General features: G+C 39.7%; 2 protein-coding genes across 2 annotated transcripts in view; one reads left to right on the top strand and one right to left on the bottom strand.

The window, feature by feature from the left end:
* Window positions 1–11,846, bottom strand: part of LOC309877623 (protein transport protein Sec24D-like) — a 47,657-nt gene extending 35,811 nt beyond the window's left edge. Inside the window, exons 1-8 of the mRNA XM_082759168.1 lie at window positions 11,809–11,846; window positions 10,797–10,963; window positions 9,646–9,773; window positions 9,355–9,549; window positions 7,523–7,649; window positions 5,621–5,703; window positions 4,423–4,684; window positions 1,362–1,483 (exon numbers count right to left, since the gene is read on the bottom strand). The gene's annotated coding sequence lies outside the window, so the exon portion shown is untranslated. The remainder of the gene's footprint in view (window positions 1–1,361; window positions 1,484–4,422; window positions 4,685–5,620; window positions 5,704–7,522; window positions 7,650–9,354; window positions 9,550–9,645; window positions 9,774–10,796; window positions 10,964–11,808) is intronic.
* Window positions 11,847–26,156: 14,310 nt separating this feature from the next.
* Window positions 26,157–27,495, top strand: part of SYNPO2 (synaptopodin 2) — a 92,205-nt gene continuing 90,866 nt past the window's right edge. The window contains exon 1 of the mRNA XM_082759171.1: window positions 26,157–26,382. Coding sequence (XP_082615297.1) covers window positions 26,254–26,382 — 129 coding nt within the window. The 5' untranslated portion in view covers window positions 26,157–26,253. The remainder of the gene's footprint in view (window positions 26,383–27,495) is intronic.

The following is a 27,495-nucleotide window of genomic DNA, read 5'->3' as shown; positions in this document are numbered from 1 at the left end:
GTAATTGAAACAAGACATCAGTCCACACTTTCGTGCCAGACCTCCCGTTTCCCTGATGACTTTTTTTTTTCTTAAATGTATTACACAAGATGATTTTGTACTTCTTAAGTAAAAGCACCATACTGAAACACTAAGAATGGTCAGCCTATTCAGGGCACTATTACATTAACCTCTAAATGATTACCTACCAAAAAAAAATATTTTTCCAAGATATTTTCAGTTAAGCCATCACTGCATAAAACAAAGGAAAATCCCAATATAAGGAAGCAAAGCTACACCCTACTAAACAGGATCAGGATTTTATACAAGTGATTTTCCCCCCTGCCGGTAAAACACAAACCCTTTCCCGTACAGTAATACTGCTTCAGAGGAATTGAAAATTCCTCCACCCAGACGAGCTTACAGTGTGGTGGTTAATGCATCTAAGTAGAAAGTCCTGCATCAAAGCTACAAGATAGCCTGCTTCAAGAATCCTGACTCTCCAAGGACCTTTTAATGCGTTCGGCTGATCATCAAAACCTGTGTAAGTGCATGCATCAGTGTGCTTTCCCCATGAGCTCAGCACATTTCTCCTCCTACTTTGATCAGCTGTTTCCAATAAAAAAAATAAGGTAAATAGAGCCTGCATCTGACAAGTTATTCCTTTGGGTAATAATTAGACTACTTTATTCAAGAAAGATTGACAATCCATATCTTGTTTTATTTTTCCTCTAACACAATTCTAAAAAGAAAAGGCTTTGTCCCACCAGTGCACATTCAGGCAGGCTTCAACAACTGAGCCTTCTGAACCTGTAGGAAGCTTAAGCATTACGTATACCCTGAACTACTGAAATCCTTTCAAGGGTGGAGAGATGCTCAAGCAAATAGTTCTGGTTGCCCGAGGAACTCCTGCAAACAGTGACGCGGCTTTTGAGCATGGGACTTCTCAGCTTTTCCATGCTTGCAATTTTAGAGTTCACATACCTGTGCTCTGCACCAGTCCTACTTTAGGTGTCTACCTGTTACTAAGTTTAAGTCTTGGATCTTTCTGGAGTGGAAAGGAAAGGTGACCAGCTGCAGAGAATGCAAGTAATCCTTCAGTACTCCTTACTGTCATAAGGAGAACCTTGTTGAGAATTCCTATTAACATACTGAGTTGTGGGTATGTCCCATGCCAGCTAAAGTTATAAAGCCTCATCAGTTATAAACCTAGCACTCTGTACTACTCAGTTATTCCAAACTGACAACACAAAGTAAACAGTCGATGTAGTTAAGACTATACAAAAATTGCAACATAACCTGTAAACCAAGCCATGTAAATGCAATGGCATTAAATGGAGCAGAAATTTACTTTCATAAAACATCAGTGCCACATTACTTACTGGGCTTGGAATAAAGTCAGGATCAAGCTTCATCTGCTGTGGACCTGAGAGCTGTGCTGGACCTCCAGGAAAGGCACCAGGGTAAGACAGATGAGATCCTGCCATCTGAGGGCCATCATTCACTGTACAGTTACAAACGATCATTAATATAAAGTATTTAAGTTCTGTTACCAATTTAGCATCAGTTTTTGCCATACAAATCATTCTTACTTCTGCTAAATGCAACTTCTCCTTCCTTTCTGTTTTCAGTAAGTACAAGAAATGGGTTATTTTAGCTCATGCAAGTAAGGTATTTAAAGGTAAACATAAAACTAGGTGTGACAACTCTAGTTCCAAAACTTTTCAGTTATATTTTTTTGAGTATTATTAAAGTTTTTGCTATTATATAGCAAAGTAGGATTACCAGTAGAGGTTATTACAGCTACTCAATCCAGACCTTTCATAGAATGGCTTTTATTGGAATGGACCTTAAAGACCATCCAGTTCCAACCCCTCTGCCACAGGCAGGGACTCCACTTGTTCCAGTGCCTCACCACCTTCAGAGTGAAGAATTTCCTTTTAATCTAAATCTTCACTCTTTTAGTTCAAAATCATTCCTCTTTGTCCTACCATTATCTTCCTTTATAAAAAGTCACTCTCCACCTTTTTTATAAGCCCCCTTTAAGTACTGAAAAGCTGCAATGAGGTCTCCCTGGAGCCTTCTCTTCTCCACGCTCAACAGTCCCGGCTTTCTCAGCCTTTCTTCACAGCAGGGGTGCTCCAGCCCTCTGATCATCCTCATGGCCCTCCTCTGGACCAGCTCTAACAGATCCACATCGTTCTTGTGCTGGGGGCCCAGACCTGGATGCAGCACTCCAAGTTGGGCCTCATGAAGGCAGAGCAGAGGAGGACAATTCCCTCCCTTGACCTGCTGGCCTCACCTCTGTTGATGTGGCCCACGACGTAGTTGGCTTTCTGGGTTGCAAGTGCATACCGAAGGTTCATGTTGAACTTCTCATCCACCAGAAACCCCAAGTCCTCCACAGGGCTGCTCTCAGTGAGTTCTTCCCCAAGTCTGTGCTCATGTCTGGGACTTCCCCGACCCAGGTACAGCAACTTGCACTTGGACTTGTTGAACCTCATTAGGGTCATATGGGCCAACTTCTCAAGTTGGTCTAGATCCGTTTGGATGGCATCCCTTCCTTCTGCTGTATCAACTGTACCACTCAGCTTGGTGTCATCTGCAAACTTGCTGTGGGTGCACTCAATTCCACTATGTCACTGATAAACACAATAAATAGCACCGGTCCCAAGACGGACCCCTGAGGGACACCACTTGTCACTGACCTCCACCTGGACATGAAGCCATTGACCACCACTCTCTGGGTGTGACCTTCAAGCCAACTCCTTATCCACTGAATGGTCCACCCTTCAAATGCATCTCTCTCCAATTCAGAGATCAGGATGTCATGTGTCAAAGGCCTTGCAAAAGTCCAGTTAGATGACATCGGTCAGTCTTCCCTTGTTGACTCATGAAATCACACCACCACAGAAGGCCACCAGATTGGTCAGGCAGGATTTGCCCTTGGTGAAGCTGTGCTGGCAGTCTCAGACAGCTCCTTGTCTTCCATGTGCCTTGACACTGCTTCCAGGAGGATCTGTTCCATGAACTTCCCAAACACAGACTTGAGACTCCATAGGTGAGGCCTGTAGTTCCCTGGGTCCTCCTTTCTATCCTTTTTTAAAAAGGAGAGTGATTCTTCCCTTTTTCCAGTTACCAGGAACTTCACCTGACTGCCAGGACTTTTCACACATGATGAAGAGTGGCTGGGCAATGACATCAGCAAGTTCCCCCAGGACCCTGGGATGCACAGCATCGAGCCCCATAGACTTGTACATCTTCAGTTCCACCAGGTCTTGAACATGTTCTTTGCTTACTGTGGGAGGGACTCTGCTCCCCCAGCCCCTGCCTAGAGGTTCAGGAATTCAAGAGATGTGTGTGGGAAACCTGACTGGCAGCAAAGACTGAAGCAAGGTTGTTGAATACATCAGCCTTCTCCATGTCCCTTGTTATCAATTCTCCCTTCTCATTTATCAGAGGATGTTACACTCTTCTTGGCCTTTCTTTTCTGGCCAGTGTACCTCCAGAATCCCTTAATATCTATATTAGTTTATTAATAACCCCTTTAACAGGTTCATTGGTGAGCACCAGGTCCAGTAACAGGTTGGGTTGCCTAATACCTGGATGAGGAAGTTATCCTCAATGCACTCCAAGAATCTTCTGGATCACTTACAGCCTGCTGTGTGGCCTTCCCAGCAGAAATTTGTGTGGTTGAACCAGCTACCCATCAGGATGGGTGCCTGTGTGCATGATGCTTCTTGCAGCTAAAGCAGGAAGGCCTCATCAACAGGCTCCCGTTGATCAGGCAGCCTGCAGGAGACCCCAACCACAAGGTGTCCTTTATGGGTCTGGTCCTTAACCTTTACCCACATGCTCTCAGCCTGTCTGTTTCTCAGAGCCAGCCCTGTGCAATCTATCCATTTCTCAACATCCCTGCCCCTCTTTCCCCGCCTGTCTCTTCTGTAAAGATTGTAGCCCCTGATTCCAGTGTTCCAGCTGCATCAGTGAGAATCAGTCAATGCAAACCAGCCTAGTTTGACAATTAAAAAGCCAGCTGTTTTACTCACTTGTGACAGGTAAGAAAGCACATTCTTTGTATTCAATTACAAATCTTTATTGCTATTGTTTTTTTACTATAGTAAAGAGGAGTATCTAAAAGGAGTATATGATTCCTTTCTGCGTCTTGTGCCTTTACCCGATACTGAACAAACATTGTTTCTGACACAAATTAATCTCCTTTTTCTTGTTAAGTTCTCAATAGAGTGATGAACTTTTGAGCAAAACTATATCCTGCCTTGAATGCACTGACAGGCAATAACAACTTCCATCTACACAAAGGCAATTAAGTTTTCATTTTTCCAAGACAGCAGAACATCAGCTGTGAGTGGTCACCATTCCACTAGTGATTCTCAATACATTCGTTTGTTTGTTTTCAATTAGATGCCAAACATCATTCTTTACCTTGCTGAGGATGATATCCAGGCCCTAGAGGCTGTCCTGGAAGCTGTTGCAAATTAGGATTCAGGGGGTCAGATCCAGGGATCCCATCTTGTCTGGCCATAGTAGGCAATGAAGGTTAATCACTAAGGCCACTGAAATTATTTGCTGGTGGAGGAACCAGGTGGCAAAGCCATTTGCTGCTGTGTCAGAGGTGTTGGCTGTGGACCCTGAAAAGATGCTGGATGCCCGGAAGATATGTGAGAGCTCGGAGTAGTGCCAGGACCTGAGCAAGAAATTATTTATCAAATGAGTCAAAAACGACAACCTACTAACTCTGTGTGAAAGACATTCTATTTTTACTCCATATATTTGTAACATACAGGGAATATTGAGTTACATACTGACACGCTTCATTAAGCAGATTCTGAATGTCTGTTCATAAAACAAATCAGACCTCACAGCTGAAGTATGAACTGATTCAGATGTTCGGTTTTATTTCCTTCAGCTTTATTTTCAATAAAACCCTACAGCTGGGGTGGGTGGGGAAAGGGAGAAGGAGGTCAGTCTTCAACAATTCTTGGTTGGAATACACATAAATCACTATTGGCTTTTGATTTAAATGTAAATTTTATTTAAATTCTTAATGTGAAACAACATTCCTTTTGGCTTAATAATCAATTTCTCTTACGTAGTTTTTGTTTTGTTTTGTTTTGTTAGTTTGATCTTCCCATTTCACCATGACAAACTAAATGGAATTTAAACCCACTCAATCTGTTTTACAACCATCTTCCAGTTTTGATGTTAAAAGATGAAATGTGGAAATTATTTTGCATCCACTGGTGAGGAATAGTTTGATGCTTGTAAGATCCAGATTCCAATAGAATTAAGAGGACCCTGCAAGTGGTTTTCTTTTTGAGACTTAAAATCTATAAATGTTCTTTACTTTACAAAACATGCATTTTTAGTCAAACATCCCCCAAAAGACCTATGGCAAATTAATCTTCAAAAATGCTAAAAAGTAGCAAATTAGGTTTGGAGGAAAAAGACTAATGTTAGTAAACAAATATTAAAATTTATCTTCTGTCAGACTTGTGAACTGAAAAAAGTGTCACATGCAAGTCATGCTCAGGTTCTCTACTGGTACACATAAACATTGCTCCAGCAGCATCACAAGCCATGAATTTCAGTGCTCAGTCAAGTTACACCAACTTAGCCTTACCTCTAAGCAAAAATCAGAAGAATAAAACCCAACACAGTGGCATAACTATAAAGATCCCAGGTCTTCAGTGGTCTGAAGGGTATCTCAACATTCCCACATGTAACAAGATCAGCAAGAATGTTACATAATTGTTGCTGGTGGCAATATAACAAGGCAGGAAGAAAAACAGTTCTTTTTGCTCTAAATAATACCAGTCGCTGCATATGAAGTGCTACTGTAGAAGTGCTGGGCCAAGCTTCATCCTGTATAGAACTATCTGACTTAATCATGCACTTGCAGTTCTGTATACCAAGGCTGAATTCAAGTCAAAATTATTTTTTAAGGTGAAGAAGCAAGTTTTCACAAGCCATTGTGCAAATGGAGGGTCAGACCCCTGGCAGTTACACAACTTTCATTAAACTCAATTTAGTAATCTGTCAAGTCAGAGAATGAACACTGATATAACATCAGTGCAGCTCCAACTGAAAAGTTCATCTTTACACATATCTTATGATACAGCCACTAAAGTGATCTTAGTTTAGTAAACTCATCCTTATGAATGCCCTGGCCACAGAGGAACAAGATGCTAACTAAATTCCACTGCTTTCCAGTCAAATGGTAAATTTGACCAGGAAATACTCAGAAAAAGCAGATATGGTCACTGTCCTGACAGCTGGCTAAAACTTAGGGAAGAGAATCAGTATTTTGCTGGGCTGGTCTTGACTTTCATTTTCCTTGTTTTCAGGACAACCACTGCTTCTCCCTGTCCGTTTGTACACTTTTTTTTTTTTTTTTTAAAAGAACAGATGACCAGTCTCTGTGGGTCCATTTTACACAGTTGTAACACACAGACAACAGGCTTCCTATTCCAGTGCTTCATAAAACATATGCATGGCTTTACTTGGACACAAATAACTTCACCACAACTAAAGAAGCACAGAAGCAGAGTAAGGCTTCAATCAACTGAAACAAGTATGTTTTTACATGAAATTAAATTCACTAAAGCTAAAATAGCTATAGGCACATGAACTCTAATTTTGTCACTCATGGGAGGTCAGCAAAATAATTAACAATTGACAGAATTAAGAGTTAAGTGCATCTACCCACTTACAACCCACCCTGCAATACAATCACTCTGTAATCAAGCTTGTCCACCCTTTCTTTTCATCCCCTCATACCATAATTTTTCCAAGATTCATTTTTACAGCTTCAACCTGTCCCTAGTTTTCTCCCTTACCCACTCCTATCTCCTTCATTGTTTCCTGTAAGTTCTGGAGGCAGGAAAACAACACTTAAATTCTTCATAATTAATCTCAGACTAACTGACTGAGCAAGAGAGCAGCAGTCATCCATCTGAAAAATTATATCAAACCTGCATTCTAAAATGTCTTTAAAGTACCCTACAGATCCTTGGCTGTGATACCACAGCAACGAAGCAAAGGCAAGAGAGGGGAAAAAACCTACAGTTATATAGGCATGTACCAGCTTCTAGTCAAAACTCACCAGCAACTATTAATTTTTTAAATTACAACTCCTCGGTACCTCACAAAGGAGAATTAATACATCAGAAAATAACTAAAAAAAAAAAAAAAGCAACTTATATGTAAGTGCTCTTCAGAAAGCACTTCTAACACCTTCTGCTTTTAAGCAATGAGTCTAAGGTTCAGGCAGAAATAATAGTTAAAAATAAGCAATTCATGATAAAAACCTGACTTGTTCTAAAAATTGAATTAATGAGATTATAGATTATACCGTATGATCTAGCAGCTTAACATCACAGAGAACTGAACTAGAAAATCCAGTTCAGAACTGGAGTAAGTCAGAACTGCTGAAGATAAAAGGGATGCCATACTTAAATGCCAATGAAACAGCCAAAGAGAGGTCAAATAACTTAGATCTCATGTATTAATTCTTAAAAGTCACCTGTGCGCTGGCCGTGCCGCTGCATTGGGCCCGTTCTGGAAGTTGGTCTGGTTGAACTGATGTGTACCAGGTGGTGGAGGCCCAACAGTGGCTGAAGATTCAAGAGGCAGAGTTGATTTTGACATACCTGCCAAACAAGAAGCACTTTTATTTAAGAAACCTTAAAAAAAAAAAGAAAAAAAAGAAAAAAAAAGCACAACATCATCAAAAACTACAAGTGTACTGCCCTGCTCTAAAAATAAAAATAGCAGCTCCAGGTGTCCCTATTTGATTGGGGGGGGGTGGACAAGATGACCCCCAGAGGTCCCTTCTAACCACAGCCTTTCTGTAAGAAAGGAGAGATTTTTGGTCAGCTATAAAAGCAGGTATGAAAAAGACAGCAAAAAAGGAACCAACCAGTAGTTGGTAACTTTCCAGCAAAAGAACCCAAGAAGGACCGTGAGAAAGAATCAAAAATGGAGAAACAGACATAACATTCTAATAAGCCAATTACCAGAAACAATTCTGCTTACATTTAGCATTGGGTTAAAGTAACACAACTCCTGCCATCTTTAAAAAGAATATTTTATATATAAAACAAACAAGCAAGCAGTTTGATATTTGGTTCTGTTATTACCCCACCCAATCACAAATACTGAGTTTAATGTAAATTACCATAATCTGACTGGTATTAAAAAATAATTCAGACATCTTTACTACTTTAACTGTCATTTTCCTCTGTGAAGTCATGCTGAGACGATCCCTCTCTTTCCTCCCTATTTTGCCTAGGTGTGTTAATAGACTTAATGAAGAAAGAGGGAATCTTACTTCTGGGATATTTCCCACAGTCCCAATTCACAAGTTTAGTATGCCTAAAGTTTGCTGAAATTAGACCAGTTCACTTAAATTAGACCAGCAAAACAGGCTTCACAGAATCACAGAGTCATCTAGGTTGGAAGAGACCTCCAAGATCACCCAGTCCAACCTCTGATTAACAAGTGCTCCACTAAACCACATCACTAAGCTCTACATCTAAACGTCTTTTAAAGACCTCATTTCTATGCTCTTAAATTTATTTTGTTGATGTTTTGTTTTTTAAGATCTCAGCCACTACATTCTCACTTACTATACTTCTTGAAAATTTTGAAGCCACATACCAAGTTAAAATGAATGAAACAGAAAGGAGAGACAGTAACAGTCTGGTTTATCTTTTGGATGTCAAATTACATCATCTGTAGCATGATTTCATTCGTAAACAGCAAACAAGCCATCTGCATATAAAAGCTACCCAAGTTCCCTTTCCTCATGGAAGATAACTGTGGTCAGAAAGCAGATAGGCTCCACTTACTGAGCATTATCCAAACACGTCACTCAGCAAGCAAGCTTAAGTAGTAAAACATCAACCTGTATTTATAGGCACATTTGTGCTCAGGAATCTGGTTGGACACAGGTCCTACTGCAAAGAATACAACCTGTCTCTGAGAGCCTTCTTGCCATTAAGACATAGGAGTTGAGAAACATTTCTTTATTCACAGAATTTTGTTGTTGTTGTCTGCATTAACACCTGTATTAGGTTAATCACAGCACAGCACTGGGCACTGGTGCCTACTGCTTCCCGGATATTGGAATTCACACGCAGAGATCAGAATCCCACTACCAGGCATCTTACATCAACACCTGGGCACAAACAGTAACACAGGCAAAGCTGGGGCAGGATCCTATTGCGTCAGCAGTGTAAAGCTGAGCACCATGTGTTGACATAAGTGTGATGAAGAGATGCAAAACACCAAAAGAGATACAAAAAGACATCAGATAAAAACAGATCGAAAACATATTTTAAGCCAATTTCGTACCTGGTTGAGGCGCTGCGTATGAGGAATTGGGATCGTCATAATGCCCATAACAAAGTGAAGAATTAGGTGGTCCAAAACTTTTAGAAAAGCCTCCCATTCTTGGCTGGGACTGGGAATACGGAGGAGCCACAACATAACCTTGTTCACTCATGCTGGCAATATTCTTACTCCATGTATGGGGTTCTCCTTAATGAACTGCAAAAGAGAAAGTGACAGCTGTTACTACTCTTCACTCTTTGGACATTTTAAAAGGCCGAGAATTACACTTCCAAAAAAAAAACTAAGACAAACCTGGAGGCAAAAATGGATTTGGAGGTCAGGGGAAAACGATGCTTTTATTTGACTGCAACTGGTTGGCTGCTTTCCTTATCACTGCATGAATTCGAACAATTCACTGAATTTATCTGAACAGGATTCACCTCTCCCAGACAAGAGAAAAACTGTAACTAAAGGATGTATAGGTGGAAGAAAACATCTCAAATTATTCTCTTCACAAGGAAAAAACAGACTTCTGCTACACCTGCAAAATAGACAGTGAGTCCCACACGCCAGATACCAGGTACTTTGAAAAATCAGGAAAAGCAGAGAGAACAGAACTACTAACAAATCCTTCTCCAATGCTAGCAGACTTGTTTTGGATGGGGTATGGAACATAGTACCAGCTCTTCATCAAACCTTCTACATCATCCCCACTCCCAGCAAGTGAGTAAAAGCTTGCTTTCAATGCTGGTGAAACTGTGAATAAATTATAGGATGGACAGAGATACTATTTCTAGCTGTCTTCCACATTACTGGCCCAGACCTGAGCAGGCTTTTTTACTAAAGGACTCTGTAGTGTGATGAAATAGAGCACAAGGCACTCCACAAGTGAGAGGCTGTTCTCTGAGGGCAGTATGCCCTCAACAGTACCGTACACTGTCCAAACTGTTACCAGGCATCTTTTACCTAAGCTTTCAAATCTTGATTCTGTTGTTTTCAGAGAAAGGAGAAAAACAACAAGAAAACACCAGAATTTGACTGAAAGCAATCAAAAGAAGTTTTCTGATGATGAGGACATTCACAAGACATTTAATCTCTTTCCCACAGTGATTTTTCCTGCAAGATACTTCTAAGAAGCTTTCAGAAACCAAAAAAATCCGATGAATGCTACACTACTAAATCAGATGACCGTATTTTACATGAAGTTTCCAAATACAGAGCACTTTCCACCAAGTGATCTGAAAAGTTACTGACGTACACTCTGCAGCCTTGATCGCCAACTTTCACTTTTGTAAGATTCCTCACTTTTGATTGCATGTTGAATTTAACAAAAATAGAATACCACTAACTTTCTTTAAACCCAGATTAAAAGTGTTTTCAGAAATGATGAGGATCTGAGTGTGCACTTAGTGCTTCTGTGAAGCCCCAACTAGGGCATCCTCAAAGAACTAGAGATCCATTACCTAAACCAGTATTCCATACGTGAAATATTCCTTTGAAATAGCTTTGCCAGCCACCTGTATTTCACATTCCTTGGATTGCAGCATGAGGTGATCTTTTGAGTATGCAGGCTGGATCAAGAATTGCAATCCAGTAGCACGCATGAAGGCGTCATCTAAATCAGATACACCTACAAGACCACGAAATAGACAAAGTCACACTGCACTGACACATGTCAGTAGAGAAAAGCTATGGCTCATCACAAACGTATAAATATTTTAAATATATAAAAAGTCAGCGATTTGCACTTCAAGACAGCTGCAATAGCCAACACCTGTGACACTGTGACAGCATCCATGGGAAATGACTTCCCCCACAGCTTCCTTGCACACAGCCACCCAAAGCCTTGCCACATCGAACTTCCCACAGGCGGTATGAACACGCAGAGGTTGTGCTGGACAGAGACAGGAACTCCGAACCACACAGAGGGAGGGCAACGCAAGCTTATCCAACACAGTTCCAGATTTCACTTAACACTGAGCATGTTTAATCCCATCTCAGATACATACATAGAGAAACACGCAATGACACTGGTTTGGAGACAACACCTAAGGTACCAATATCACAGATCCCTTAAGATTTCAGTGATCAGGTTCTGATGAGACATACAGATTCATTCTGGAAACGGCACGAGAAAGATCAGAGGATCAACTAAACCGAGGGCTTCCCCGGGGTTTGTTTACCACCATGCCATTACACAAAAGGACAAAATAAGGTTCTGTCTCCCTTTCTTAATGCCCGGTGACCTTACGCCCCGTGGCCTGAGGACCAGCAGCGACACAAACACCTCGGCCGCCCCCCCCCCCGCTCTTTATTGCTACCGCACACACCTGGGGGCAGCTCGGAAGGCGCGGCCTCAACTTCCCCGAGCCCCAATCGGGACCCACCCGGCACCTGCGCGCCGCCGCAGCCCCCTCCCTCCCGCTGCCCCCCCCGCGCGGCCGTTAGGACCGTTAGAACCGTTAGGACCGTTACCTGGCCGTTACCCCTGGCCGCGCGCGCCGCCGCTCAGCCGAGTGCCACGTCCGAACCCGCGCGCGCGCCGCCGCCGCTCCCCCCCCCACACACCGCCGGGAGCGCGCCCGGCCCCGCCGGCTGCGCCTGCGCAGTGCGCGCCGCGGAGCCCAGCCCGCAGCGGGCGGGGGGGGGGGGGGAGCTGTGAGGGGCTGCAGCGGCGGGGCCGGGGCTCTGGTTCGGCTTTGTCCCGCTGTGCGGGGACACGGTTCCTCTCCAAACGCAGACAAGCACTAAAAATGCAGGCAGTTTTCCTCTCGTGTGCGTTTAAAGCGCCTGTCTGCGGCAATACGTATGCACGTGTTTATAGACGCAGAACTATGCCCCCGAATATCCAGAGTGAAGCACTGCCCAGGTGCTGCACCTGTCTGCCTGCTCTGCTTTGGGTCACTGACCCAGCACGATTACAAACACCGCCTGGGTTACAGCACAGAACCAATGGTTTCCTAATTAACAAAGTAGAAACATGGGAGTAACACAAGGAAGATGTACTGGTCAAGTTTGCCTGTCAAAAAATGAGCTTTGTAGTGTTGAGGTTAAAAAAAAAAAAAAAAAAAAAAAAAAAAGGCAGACAATTAGCAAAAGAAAAACAAAAAGTCATTCAATTAAAGACAGCTTCAGAATTCAAGTGTACGTGGAGTTCAGGCTTCATAGGCCTCATCCTTTGTGCGTCTGTTCTACAACCGCATTAAGCTTTTGGGGCTGAATGGAGCTAAACATGGAGCTAAATCTCAGTAGTGGATATATCAGACAAGATTATCCAAAACATTCATTCCTATACAAAATAATTCTGTAAAACTAACAATGCCTTTGAAATAGATGTCAGAAATGGCGGGGCATCCTTTACATGACAGACATGGAAGAAGCCTCTGAGGGCAACACAAAGAGGCAAGAACGAGTCCTGATGAGGCTTTGTACCTGCTCTCCAGGGCTGGACTCACCACTGAACGGCATAAGCTGACTTTCTGGATGTTATTGGAATTAATGCTGTTGGATATTCTGCTCAAACTTTTCCAACTTCTCACTCTTGTCTAACCAGAATGGAAAACTTGGTCAAGAAGGTGACAAGCATCAGTTCAACTGCATCAGCTGCATGTGGTTTTGGCTGCAGAGTATCAGTGACTGTTTCATAAGTAAGATGCAAAACAATGCCTGTCATCATCGCCGCGCTGCCTTTTCACCCGTTGTCCCTCACTCTTTGCTGGTTATATGGATGCATACAGTTACCTTCAGTTACACAGAATTGTTCTGAAATACCATGCCACTGAGGGGAAAATAACGACGCTAAGTTTGGACATCCCCTATTTTGCTGTGGAGCCTAGCAAGTCGCTTGTCCCGCCAGCCCTGTTGTGTCTAGCTTGCAGCTATTAACAGTAAGCAGCTGTGGATAATTCAGCACAGAAGAGCCTTGCGCTAACTTGGCCACTGAATACTTACTATCAGATTTCTCCTCCCTGAAATCAGCTCTAATGAAGCTGAAAGAGATCAGCAAGAGATCGCATAGAGAAGCTATGCCATTGCCAGTTCTTCCCCCATTTCAGGCCAGTTCTGGAAATGGATCAAAACACCTCTTTTTTGGAGGCCACAGCTTGGCTTCCATCTGCCATTAGCGTGGAATGCTGAGACAAAATGTACCCAGCATGTCATGGTCCTGATGTTTTGAAACTACAAGTAATATTTATCTGCAGTTTCCACCTATAAACATTAAAAGTAATTTAATGTCTTCAATTTTAGAAATGTGGAAACATCATTAAAGATTTAAGTGCATTACTGATCTGGAAAGTAATTTCATAAAAATGGCATTGCAGTATCACTGAACTGTTGTCACTTCATTTTAGTTAAATTGTTTAAATTAAACTTTACCATGAAATCTATGAGTCAGACTAATTTCTTCTCTAACATCACCAGTAATGAAGATCTTGTAGGTTAAAAAGTCAGTTCATCCTGAAGTTGTGCCTATACAACACTACTGAGAACCAACGTGATTTACTTAAGACCTAATTTGGAGTTAGTATTGGTGAAGTCAGTAGAGGAATTTGTCTAAATATAGATGCTTTTCTTCATCCCAATTAAAAAAATAGCAAATCCTCTGCCACCAAAATCTCTAAAGTTTTCAGATTTTTTTTAATTAGTTCTGAAACAAAGAAAACAAATAGTCTTCCATCATCTTGGGAGATACTGGTTACAGAACCCAAACAAACTAACTCAGAACCCAAAGAAGAGTAACTCAAAACTTTTTTTTTTTTTTTTTTTTTTTTTTTTTTTTGTGGGGTGGGGAGGGGGAAGTGGATTAATGACTTTAATTCACAGAACCATAGAACAGCCCGGGTTGGAAGGGACCTCAGAGACCATCTAGTTCCAAACCCCCTGCCGAAGGCAGGGATACCACCCAGTAGATCAGGTTGCCCAAGGCCTCATCCAGCCTGGCCTTGAACACCTCTAAGGATGGGGCATCCACAGCTTCTCTGGGCAACTTGTGCCAGTGCCTCACCACCCTGTAAGTGAAGAATTTCCTCCTAACATCTAATCTAAATCTCCTCTCTTTTAGTTTAAAACTATTCCCCCTTGTCCTGTCATTATCTGGCTAAGCAAAAAATCACTCCACATCTTCTTTATAAGCCCCCTGAAAGTACTGAAAAGCTGCCATAAGGTCACACTGGAACCTTCTCTTCTTTAGGCTGAACAGCCCTGGCTCTCTCAGCCTTTCTTCATAGGAGAATTATTTGGGATTAATAATTATTTGGGATTGATCTGTTCCCTGAAATAACTACCAGTGGCCTACACAGCCACTCACAGACAAACTGTGCAGAACTCCATATCTCTATGTCATAGGACACTGCATTAAGATAATGCATGTTTCAGGGAAAGCTAAATCCTTACCTAACCTTTTCATTTAGAGAACATCTTTAGAATATAGCCTTAGCACAAGCTGCCAGGAATAATGAGAACAGCACTGTGATGCATGAGATATGAACATGTTATCTCTCCTGGATAGCTATACTACAACTTTTGCAACAGTTAACATTGATTGTGTTAACATATAGTTGTGACAAGACAAGTGTCTGCAGTTCAGTGCTATATGAAATATTATCTATCAAATATATTCTGAACTATTCTGTAAGGGAAGATGTAGACAATATTGGGTATGTTCTTTAAATAAAAGACTATTTCATCACAAGGAATAGTTCATAAAACTCCAACGGTTCTACATACTAGAAGACTTTTTGTTGTTTTTGATACTGTATTTTTTTTTTCTCCACTTAATTTCATTTGTATGTCCAGTAGACATAACAACAGGTTTGGTTGTGATAACATCAGAAGGGTCCTAAAGCTATTTATATATAAAGTTGCCTTTCTTTTTCCTGTGTTGCTTACATATACTCACAAAAATATTCTCTAACGTTTTGTCTTCTGTATTGTTAAGATCTATGGAGAACAATTTATGGTTTGCTGTAAAGCACTTCGCAAGCAAATGAAAATGCATATTTACAAAGGTTGCATTTTTGTTTAAAACAAAAGAAAACTTTAAAAAAGCAATCAAATATGGAAGGGACATTTTTTCTTTTTTCTTTTTCTTTTCTTTTTTTTTTTCAGGAAAGAAAAAAAGTGTGATGATGAGGTCAGCCTAAAAAAATGTGAGAAAAAGGAAAGATGTAATATTTCAGGAAACAGCACCCTACTGAAAGAAGAAACGGATCAGTGTTGTGACTCAGTTGCATTTCTAATATAAAAAGCTAAGCACACTGAAAACATATATAGGGTTACAACAGAAGTGAATACTGATCTCTTTGTTAAATAATCTCAGTGGCAGTCAGAAAATATTATTGGAGTACGCCCTTTAAACACTGCCCTATATAAAATAAAAACACAGACAGCAAAGGGTTTTTAGAATATTACACTGATCTATCTGCTGTTATATAGGGAAAATAATTCAGTAATGTTAAAATGCTGGGCATATATTTGTTACTACATAATTTTCTCCTAAATAACTGGTGTTAGTTAGGTACTTCCTACAGTGACTATCCACTGTCCACTAGTCCTATTTCATGGGGCCACATTAAAGGAAGAATTAATTCCTTACCCCTTTTTTTGCAATATCAAAACCAAAGAAGCAGCTGGTCAGAGTACCCAAAACCAAAATCAGGTCTGGCCAGAGGGGCCACTGAGACACAGTTAAGAATTGCTGAGCACATGAATCGTACAAACAATTCTCCCTTTTCCTTCTTGCTAAGTATGGACCTACTGCTCCACAGTGGTCAAGGCTGTTCTACCTCAGGTTGCTTTCAGAATAAGAGGTCCTGACCCTCATTATAGTTTCCCAAATATTTTAGATGAATAAAAGCGTAAATCCCAGCACCCTGCTGAAATTCCAAGTGATAAAATTATAGTCTGTCTATTTGAATTCTTCTGCAAATTCATTTAAACTGAATATTACTCTCTGTTCCCTATTGTAAACTGTGCAATTTTGTTGCTCTTGTACAATTGCTGGTTGCCTTTGTGCAGTTGCATTGTTCCACCCTAGAAATGGTTGCATTTTGTTATACTCTGCATTGGCAGAGGAAAGGAAGGACTGGGAGTGTGTCATTCCCTCCCAGTCCCAACCCTCTTTAAATGTCACTGGCAACTGGTCAATCCCCAGTGACAGACCCTTTTGTCTTCACGATCCCTAGCTCCCCCCAACAGACGACAAAAACCAACCATTACAGAAGACAATCCAATTCTTGCCTACCTCAAAGAGTGTTGATAAAGTTTACTGGCATATTTGTAAAACATAAAATTATGCTTACAGGCAAAACACAATATGCAAGTATTTAATGCTATTATTTACCTAGGAGACTCTCTCTGGGTCTTTTGAATAGGGCACTAGCCTTAAAGCCAAGCTTGTGATTTCTTGTTAGCTTGGTCTCTAGGACCTAAAACCGCTTTTTCTGTGAAAATCAGTAAGACAGAAATGATTATAAAATGCTCTAAGGTCCACCAGTTCTGTTCAAGTTAAACATTACAAAAGTGCATGTGCTTTAGAAAACTCACTGTGGCTGCTTCTTCAAGAAGAATTTTCTGGCTAGTTCAGGCCTCCTGATTTTTCAGTATCTGAAACCTGCAAGGCTCCTCTCCTTCCTTTCCCTGGCTGTTGCTATTTTGGTTTTCTAATGAAATCAGCATTCTTGCAACTCGATCTGGAACATTTACAGGAGATAGATTCAGTGTTCTGAGAAAACTGCTGTGATGTTTCAGTTGGGGAATTTCAATTATAATTTTTAATTAATTTAGTGCTGTCTAAGATGCATGAAAGAGGAAGATCGCAGTACTAGATCTTAAAGAAAAGAACTCAAAACTTGATTACCCTGCTGTAATTGCTACATAACGAACTGTAACATAAAAACAGAGAACTTCTCATTAAAATCCAATGAATAATGTATGATATATAAAGAACTGTGAATAAACATTAAGCCATCAGTGACAGCCTGAGAAAGGACAGCAGAAAGTTATGTGATCCTCTCCCTGCTTGCCTGATGAATGTATGGAATTTCTCAAACTTAGATACATTTCACTTCTACATTCAAAAGCATCTGAATTAGCTTTACTTTCATCGGCTTTCATTTTGTTTCCTGCCCACGTATAAAATTTCTGATGTGTTAGTGGAGTCTTGCTAGAAAGAATACTCTAATAAGTGTACTGTCATAAAAAGGAAACTGGGTATATTTCTACTGTTATTAGCAAGTCATATTTGTTACATATAATCGACTGCCTACAGAAATTTAGGTAATTCCCTTTGTCTGCTCAGTTGGTATCACCAACTGTGTTAAGTTTATTTCTGTTTGTTAGTACTGACACCTTCATAACTGTTGAATGAATATACTGTATAAGAAAGACAGCTTTTCAAAATCACTAGGAAAGCACCTAAGATGCCAATGCTTTTGTGTTTATTCACACTAACATTCACCATCTTTCTGCTTTACACTATATTTTTCTCCTATATTAATATAGGAGCAAAAAATCATCTACCTGAGCATTGGAAAAAAAATATAGGTACTAGGCAGCAGTAAAGGAAAATGATCTGTCATTTGTAATAAGTATCAGTATTTCTTACAAGAGTATTTATTTTTCAAAATACTGTTTGGGGGACATTTAGATACCTCTCATATCAACTATTTGATTCTTTTCCCGTCACCAAAAATAAACCAACAAACCCACTTCAGAATTAAATAAAAGAAAATCAGAATAAAATAAATCTGTCACATTATCTGTATACGATAGATCCAACAAAGGGATAGGAGATGCAGCTGGTATAAAATAAGAAAGGACAGGACCAACATTCTACATTACACTTGGTCTCACAGCGTGCATACCAGATTTGCTCTGTGGGTACACAAAAAACAGTTGTCCAGGACTTGCAGATGTTGGCAGTTGTCTGGAAAGCCAGCAAATCCATGCCAATACCAGTTAAGCAGTAGATTAGCACCAAAAGCAGAAGCCTTTGTAAAGACAGACGGAGCTGAGAAGTCTGGAAACTGGTTTCTGGCAAGAAGACGCAGCACAACAGGAAAGGATCAGCAGGAGTTAAACATCAAGGTGTTTTTGGAGGACATTTTTTTTTCTAATGTTCTCCATTAGGCAAGGAGTTAGTTATCAAAGCAGAGAGCTGGAATTCTTGTTCCTATAGCCAGGAATGAAGGATTGCTTTTTATCTATTGCAGTTATTTGCATGGGGGTAAGATTTCATGCATGAGGGTCCTTGTTGTATCCTCTTTGTTGTTATTGTTTCTCTGGGAAAAATCTTACCAGAACCATCCAGAGACAGAGAAAGAAATGCTGGTAGCCTTATGCAGATGGAACTTGATGCCGTGACAACTCTTTATGAACTGTCCTCTTGCTAGAGGCTGTAGTTTGAACCACAAACATCAGACTCTCTGGGGCAGACACCAAACAAAATACTTCAAGGTATTTATAAAGTCCTGTTAGAAACTGCCTTACAAGGCTTACAGCCTAGTTTGTGCAGAGGAAGGAAGGAAGAATGTGGTACTACAGAAGGACACAAGTTATCGAATCACCCACTGAGATGTTCAGAAGTTCAAACAGATTACTCAAATTTATACCGTGGATTAGGTATTTTCCCCATTTTAAAGGTCCAGACCAATACTTAAATGTAAATTTACAAGTGTAAAAATGGAACCCATATTTCCTGAGGCCCATACTGTGTTATAACACAATTATTCCTCTGCTTCTCCTATTCTTATTTTTAGTACTGATAAATTCATTCTGGTGAGCCTTTCAAGTGGAAAACAATGCCTGCTTTACACTGCGATGCAAGAATTGTTGGTTTTTATGCTAGACGTGACCAATACATGTAATCATTCACTGTGCTTTTTTGAAGCAACTAATCAAAGGGAATTAATCACTTTTATGCAGGCTAACATGAAACAAATTTCAAAAGAAAATGAAATTTAATGCAGGTGAGTATTCATCGGATTGATGTTAAATCTTCAAGATCTTTTCAATCTTCAGTGCCATGTTAAACCGTCATTTCAAATACACCACTAGGGCCGAATTCAGGTGGCAGAAATTTTGTGCATGTTCATAAGTCTTGCAGTGAACGTGTTTTACTTTTTCCTCACAATGAAAGGCCCCTCCCTCTTGAGGGGCCTTTGTAGCTATTTTGCTTGATGATTTTTCTGTATATTCAGAAATCCTTGTCTTTCTATATATTTCTAAACAGCTCCTTTCCCAAGGCCCTTTGGGTGCCTCAAGACCACCTGTACTTCCAAATTGTCTGGGCAATACAAGTGAGTGGGAGAAAGTAGGGAAGGAAATCTGGCTCCTATTTTAGCATGCTGCTGGGACATGGTGAGGCCCTGTGCACACACCTGGAGGCCCCAAAGTCTTCTAAAAAGACTTTAGTAGGCCAGAAAAAATAAAACCAAGAATTGGTGCTTCTCTTCCATCAGCAGTTCAGGAATGTACTTTCTGCATATCTGGAAGTGGCTTGGGGTAGGAACAGGTAGGACAAAGACCAAAGAAACATCAGAGGTATGTTCTCCAAACTCAAGCTATCAATACATTTTTATTCACTGTATTTAATGGTGACCAGTCTTAGGCTGTAGAGAGTCTGTGACATATTGCCACTTACACATAAACTTAGAAAGCAGATCTTCACTGATCTGCGCCCTGGCATGGTGAAATGCAGAGTTATAAGGGAGCTCTCTCTCTATGAATTTCTATTAATTGTTATCAATCAGTAACACTCAAGGATATTACCTTAGTTTCTAGTTTGGAGGACCAAGCTGCTTTTATTTATTTGTTTATTTATTCTTATTTATATTTTTTACAATTGCTCCTAAAACCATAATGATAATACTATTGCAAACAAGAATGACTACCACTAACATAATTGCTTAGAGAAAATCGTTCTAGTAGTTGCACAGACAACTTTCTATCTGCAGCTAAACTCAGTTGACTTACATTGTCTTCTTAGCAAACCATGTATAAATGCTCCGAGTATGATCTAACATACCTCTCAACAATGTCTGGCATTAACTGCATATGCAATCAGTTCACAGAGTTTTACATTAACTTAATAACAAAAGGCATGATTGTGACTATGGTGAAGTCTACCACCAAGAGGAACAGAGTTCTTACTCTTCTGCATGTGCTACCTGCATTAATACACTTTTGCTTGTGGCTAGAGTTACTATTAGTCATTCCACTAAGAACAAGACAGGGAACAAAGAAGTATTGGAAAGATAAACAGGCAAAGGTTTGACCCTTCCTCAGTATCTAAAACTTTGTTAACCTTAGCTGAGCTGGTGTGGAGTTGAGGTAATTTGTTTCCAGCACAGAACAATAACAAATTACTTCTCTGCCTTTGAGGAAAGTGTGGCTAAGAACTTTTCAGCATTGCCCCTTACACTTGGCAGATTGCAGACTTACAGCTTTTCAGAAAGTGACAGTGCAACCCTGTGCACTTCAGTTTAGAAGAAGAATTATCTCAGGTTTTAAATCATCGTCACATTTATTTGATGTTTCTGAGAAAGTGTTTTTTCACATGAGAGTCAGATTCAGGACATTTCTCTGCTTCTTGCACTGTAGTTCATTTGCCATTCTTGAAGTTGGGGAAACAAACAAACAAACAAACAAACAAACAAACAAAGGAATAGTTGTGAAATTCCAACCCTACACAATATCTAGCCTAATAATCCACATTAGGGATTAAAATTTGAAGCCTTTACCTTTACCAATGAGAAAATGCTCAGGCCTCTTATGAACATGGGCATGGCTTTCCAGTCTGGCCTTAAAGGTATCCAATAAGTATGTCATTGTTTTAGCTTTTATTTCTTTTCTCCTCACTAAGAGAACTTGGTATTGCTGTTTTACTGTACCTTTACACGTCTGTACTTTCAGTCAGCAAAGCCTGTTTAGCTTGCAGTGCACAGCTAAGTTCCTCATGCCATCAAACATCTGGATTCTATTATATTTTCTTGTAGGACAAGAGAAACTTGATGGGGGGAAAATGAGGAGCAATCAGCTTTAATGAAAGTTTGCTGGCACTGTGCAGCTTAAACCTTCCGTCAACATATTTCATTCACTTTGTCCATCATTTAAATCTTTTTCTAAAAATTAAATCCTTTCCATGTGGCTCTGTTTCTTGTTGCTTCTGAAGTCAGGAGAATAAAAATTAAGCTCAGGAATTAAGAAGAATATTTTTTCTACTTCTACAAAGTTTGGGGAAAATGGAATTTATCTTTGCATTCAAAATTTGCTTTTATTTTACACAACTACTTAATTGTATTACTACTAAACAAGAAATGTTATTAGGCAGTGATTCAGGATAATAACGTAGACTGCATTGCCTTACACTACGCTTAGTTTGCAGAAACCACTTTATTTTAAAATCTCATTTGAAGGGATCTGTTAGATGAGGCCATTTTCAATTAATTTTGGAAGAGACTGTTTTCTCAAGTGGTATGACTGTGATTTTATCTTTTTTTGTTCCATTAAACTATGTATTTACAAGTGTATTTTTTTCCCTGTGTAATTAAGAAACAAACAAAACAAAAAGCACTGACAATGTTTTCCTCTCCTCTCCTCTCCTCTCCTCTCCTCTCCTCTCCTCTCCTCTCCTCTCCTCTCCTCTCCTCTCCTCTCCTCTCCTCTCCTCTCCTCTCCTCTCCTCTCCTCTCCTCTCCTCTCCTCTCCTCTCCTCTCCTCTCCTCTCCTCTCCTCTCCTCTCCTCTCCTTTCCTTTCCTTTCCTTTCCTTTCCTTTCCTTTCCTTTCCTTTCCTTTCCTTTCCTTTCCTTTCCTTTCCTTTCCTTTCCTTTCCTTTCCTTTCCCCTGCTGTTTCTCTCATTTGGCTAAAATCACATACTACAATAAATTGTGTAGTTTATTAAATTGTTTACAGATGATACAGTTAGAATCTCGTAAGTTGTTAAAATGGACATTTTTAGGGAACTAGCCTGTATTGATTTTATGTGGAAAAAAAATCAGATAAGAAAAGAATGAAAAGTTAAAAAGGAGAAAACCTTACCATTCAGGTATTTACAGCACTAAAATGCTGCCTATAAATTAGAGATCATGATATCCTCTTTCCCTCTCTCTATTTCTCATTACTAAGGAATGGGTGGAAAGGTTTGCATTTTTAAAGAATCCACAGACCTAGGGTACTTTTGTAGGAAACTGTAGCTGAAATGATGGCTTTTCTTTTATTGCGGAAGGAAACGTAGCATACGTCTTATTTCTTTTCATGTTGCTGGAATGTCTTCTGAAGCCAGAAGACAGAACTGGTTGATATACATTAGATTTTAGTTAAATCCACTGATAGTAAAACTGTTCAGAATCTTACATGATTATTATCATGAGAATCTATATGGACCAGTGTCTGTAGGTGATTGTAAGCAAAAAAATTGAAATAGTCACTGAGATCACACAGAGTTTTAAAGGAATTTGAAGCTGCAACAGATGACTCTTACTTAAAAGTGCCTTGTTACCTGAGACTACAGAGCATCATTTTTTAACAAAAATGTTACAAGAGACGTTCAGAAAACAAGCCTGTCAGTCCAATATCTACACAAAACAAATAGGTGGAAACTATAATAAAGAACAGTGGACATCTGGATAAATATGACTTATCTGGGAAGAGTTAAAACAGTTTTCATAAAAGGAAGTCCTGCCTCGCCGACATAAGGCTATCCTTTGAGGGGATCAAAAAACATGTGGATAAGGGTGATCTGATTGATCTTGGATTTACAAAAGGCTTTCAACAAATTCCTTCACCAAAGGCTTGTAAGAAAACTAAGCAGCCATACTGTAACATGGCTTATAAGTATAAGGTGATGCATGTTGGGGAACAAAAAATTAATTCGCATATAAAACAATGAGCTTTGAACTGATTAGTATCAGACAAGATTTTAAGATTTTAAAAGATAGTTCCATGAAAGCATCAACTCATTGGCAGCTGAAAAAGCAGATCAGGTGTTAGCAATGCCAGGGTTAGAAATAAGAAAACAAAACAGATAATGTCATCATGTTACTGTATAAATCTCAACTTTTTCCGCAGTCAGATGACTGTTTGGTGTTCCAGACCCTGCCTCAATAAGGGTATAGAGAAAGACAGCAAGGATAATGAAAGGTATGAGACAGCTTCTGTATAAAGAATGACTAATTTTCCTATTTGTCTTCCCTTGAAAGTAGATGACTGAGGTGGATATGACAGATATCTATAAAGTAAGTGGAAACCATTACAAATACACTTGGTAAGTATAGCTGCGGATTGCTTGTTCAGTCTCTGACACAAGAAGCAGGGGATGTCAGACAAATCCGTAGGATCCAGATTCAAACAAGAAGAGGTGATTTTTTTAAACGACACAATATAGTTAGGGATGACTTCCTACAATCAGCTATAAGTGCTAGAAGTTATGTGGGCTCAAGAGGAGACTGGAAAAGTTCATAGAAAAGAAATTTATAACCGTTACTAAATACAAAGGAACTGCATCTGGCTGAGGAATTTCTTGAGTGGTAGTCACTGCAGGCCGCCTGAGGAAACTAGTATACATTTTCCATGTTCTTGTTCTTTTTCCTAAGCAATCATTTTTCACCCCCTATCAGAGACAACATTTCAGGATATATGGCCTGACTGAAGTCTAAGTACTGTTACTTAGCTACTTTAAGTTTACCAGAGCTCATCAGTGCTAACGTGCTAGAATTTTGTACTGGCAGTTCTTGAAAGCAGATGGGCAGCTGGGGGGTTGACCTAGATTTTTTTTCATAAAGATCTTATCATAGATGATCAGATTCAAGCCAGAGCATTGCCTGTATTTTGGCACAGATGAATGTTGGCATTTGTAATTTGCTGAGTTGATAAAGTTGAGTTTTGTCGCACAGAATTTTTATCAGTTGTTGCCTACACTCCGATCTTTTGGTTTTAGAGAAAACGATGGAGATGAGGGCAACGGTTAAGTGGCTGTGTTTGCTGTTAACTTGAAATTTTTCAGTGGTCTTCAAAATTATCTCTGAATTGATGCTATTTATTTGTACTATAGAGACCAAATAGAAACCAAAATGTCATCAACTCCATGAATGACTCCGATTTTAATGATGATGTGTTCAATTTCTGACCAGCATATAGAAATCCCAAAGGATGCAGAGAATGTACAAGAAGATAAGACTACTACTACAGAGCAAGATATGCTGAGGCATAAGTATTTAAGGAAGGCATATATGGCAAATGGGAGTTGTTAATGCCTATGGAGCATTATTTGTTAGAGATTAGGACATAGGAAGCTTTGGGTAGCTTTTTCTTTAGCTTTTTCTACAAGTATTCAGAAGTGTTTGTAAACAGGGATCAGATTTGATTATCCTTTTTTTTTTTTTTTTTTTTTTTTTTTTTTACCAAAATGATAAAAAAGAGCCTAATACAAACTAAATACCAAAGCACCCTAGTAGTAATTAAAAACATAATTTTGCCCTTAAATTTATAACATTTGAAGGGTTGATGCATTATAAGGTTCATTTTCTGTAAAGAGCAAAACAAAATAAAGCAAGAGTATTTTTGTACTTACCAGAGTGCTACAGAGCATTTTTTGCAGCTACATGCTTAAGAATTTTACTGTCACAAAATTATCTATAAGGTTTCATTAGTAAGCAAAAGGAGACTATTCTGTCTATAGCAAGATTTTGCTTAGGGAAAAACTAAAAAGTGTCTGCTAAAGCAACAGATCAACATTGCATGAGATAGTGAGGAGCAGCTAGCCCTCTTGAACTGAGTTATTCTAAGTCAGTTTTTTTCACTCAGATGTTGTCTAGCAAAGCTCCTTCAAAGACCATTCCCTTTCTGAGTATGGTTTCTCTGACGATTCCTGATGAAGTGTACAGGCTTAGGTTTAAACCCTCAACAGTTACCAGCTACTTAGATGCAAAGTCATGTAACTTAAATGTCAAATGTTTCCCATTGCCCTGGCATCTCTGAAGACCTAGATCTGCAGGAGCTCAGCTGTCTACAGTTAGACTACCTTAAGTCAGGAACCGGGAACAGAATTGCACCCAGGTCTTGTAATGCAGTGGCTAATGAATTTCTCACTGAATCATTTTTATTCATGCTTATGATAAGGCTACCTTACAATGCAAATAATCTTGTGATAGCATCATTAGAGTGAATTGATACCTCATTTCACTAATCCCCTTCCCTTCCATGGTGGGAAAAGCATAAGAACAGGCATTATTACGGTCCAATAATGCTTCAGGTCATTGCTAAATAGCAGTGCATGCTTAAATATGCTGGGGCTAGAGAGTAAAGAAGCAATTCCAGGACTGGGACATTAAAAAGCTTTATTTATTTTTTTGGGGCATACCTACAGTGCTGCAGAAAGTGCGTGCAGGGTAAAGATAAAAACACTAAAAAGAGCTTTCAATCTAAGTGTATCATTAATTCAGATGATGTACATGATGTTTCACTTCAGATTCTGCTTTCTTCTTTGTTTGGAGTATGAATGCAAGAAGTGGGTAAATTAGAGTTTAAAATGTCTGGCACCATTTATTAAAGTAAACTTATGTGCTAAATCATCACTGGGAAATGTACACTTCTTTCTGCTGTTGTTTTGATTTAGCTGTCACGAGAGACTCAAGTTTAAATACAGCCTTTTCTGCTTCATGGCCGAGCCTCTTTGTGTGCGTTTCCTCAGTGTTACTTACTTTACTTTGAAGGTGGGCTGAGCGTAGGAATCTGACGAAAGAGTGGGCTGTGCCCTTGGTCTGAGAGAGCTCTTACATTCTTCTGAATGACTACATTTGCTAGTGCAGTACGCAGCAGCAGCAACAGTGTGGTGCTCTGGGTCTCCAGCTCTGCCTGGCAGACAAACCTCAGGCTCGCTGAACATCTGCAAGACAAATTTTTCATGTTCTTTTGTAAATGAATGCTGCCTAACTGCACCAGGAAAATGGGCACAGGGGATTACATCTGCATTGCTATGACTGGAGGGGCGCCTTGGGGCTTTAGATTGCAAGGTGGCAAGGAGCAAAAGCAGCCTTTGCAAATCGCCAAGGTAGGATCATGAGAGAAAGATGTCAGTGTTTTGTGAACACGAGTGAAGAAAACAGTTTGTTAAATATATACTGCCTCGGGTGAAATTGTTGGTGTGGGTTGTATTGTGATGCTTGTTTGAATGCGATAACACATTTTGCAGATATTCTACAGGTGCTGATTGTGTTTGTTTCAATATAAGGGATGATTACGTTTAGATAGTTAAGTATTGCAAACATTATCTTGAATGTAAAAGTTTTGAAACTGTGAGGTGATGTATGCCTTTCAGCTCCTGTTCAACTCACTATATGCTTTTGAATGGTCTCAGCATATCGCAACACTGAATCTCATATTAGGAAATGCTGTTTCAGTCATCTATTTACGATACTTCTCTTCTCTAAGCATAGAATAAATACAGCTTTATCATGAGAAAATGTTCTTACTATTTTGGGAATCCTGGAAAGCATTACACTGAGTTATCTCTGTTTTTGGAAAGTTAGCCAGTCTTAGGAGCAGCTTTAACAGAAGCCAAACATTTCCTTTTATATTTCACGAACAACACTGAAAATTACTGAATGCTTCATAAATTACCTTCATGGATAAAAAGAAAGCAAAATAGATAGCACAAGTTTAGAATAAACTGAAGTAAGTCCCTGGAGAATTGGTAACCCCAAGTTAAAAAATAATACTTTAAAAAGTAGCGCTGTTAAAAATCACTGCTCATGCCACTGCAATAATGAATATTTGTCATGGTTATTGAGGCTTATGTAACTGTATGGAGCTGTGTTCTGTTTTCCTATACAAGGGGGACAAATTTTGTCCAGAGCTTTGGGATCAGCAAAATGCCATTGGCTGAAACAGTGCTGGGACTGCTCACCATACAATTCTCCCTTTTTAAACTGAGAGAGATTAAAATATACCTTAGGCCAGAAAAATAGGCAGAGAGACAAGATGTCTAGGGATTTGCAGATCACCTTTTAGTATCTTGGTAGTTTCAGTACACTGAGTGTTAAGTTTTTTGGATTTTAATATATAATTTTAGATCAGAAGTTCAGCTGTTGAAGCTCTAACTTTTTAAGCTGTCAATATACTTATTAACTAGTTACATCTAATTTACTGGATCAGTTAAATTTTT

The sequence above is a fragment of the Aythya marila genome (genome assembly GCF_965140915.1).
Source record: "Aythya marila genome assembly, chromosome: 4".
Classification (NCBI taxonomy): Eukaryota; Metazoa; Chordata; class Aves; order Anseriformes; family Anatidae; genus Aythya; species Aythya marila.
This window is presented reverse-complemented; position numbering and strand designations above follow the sequence as displayed.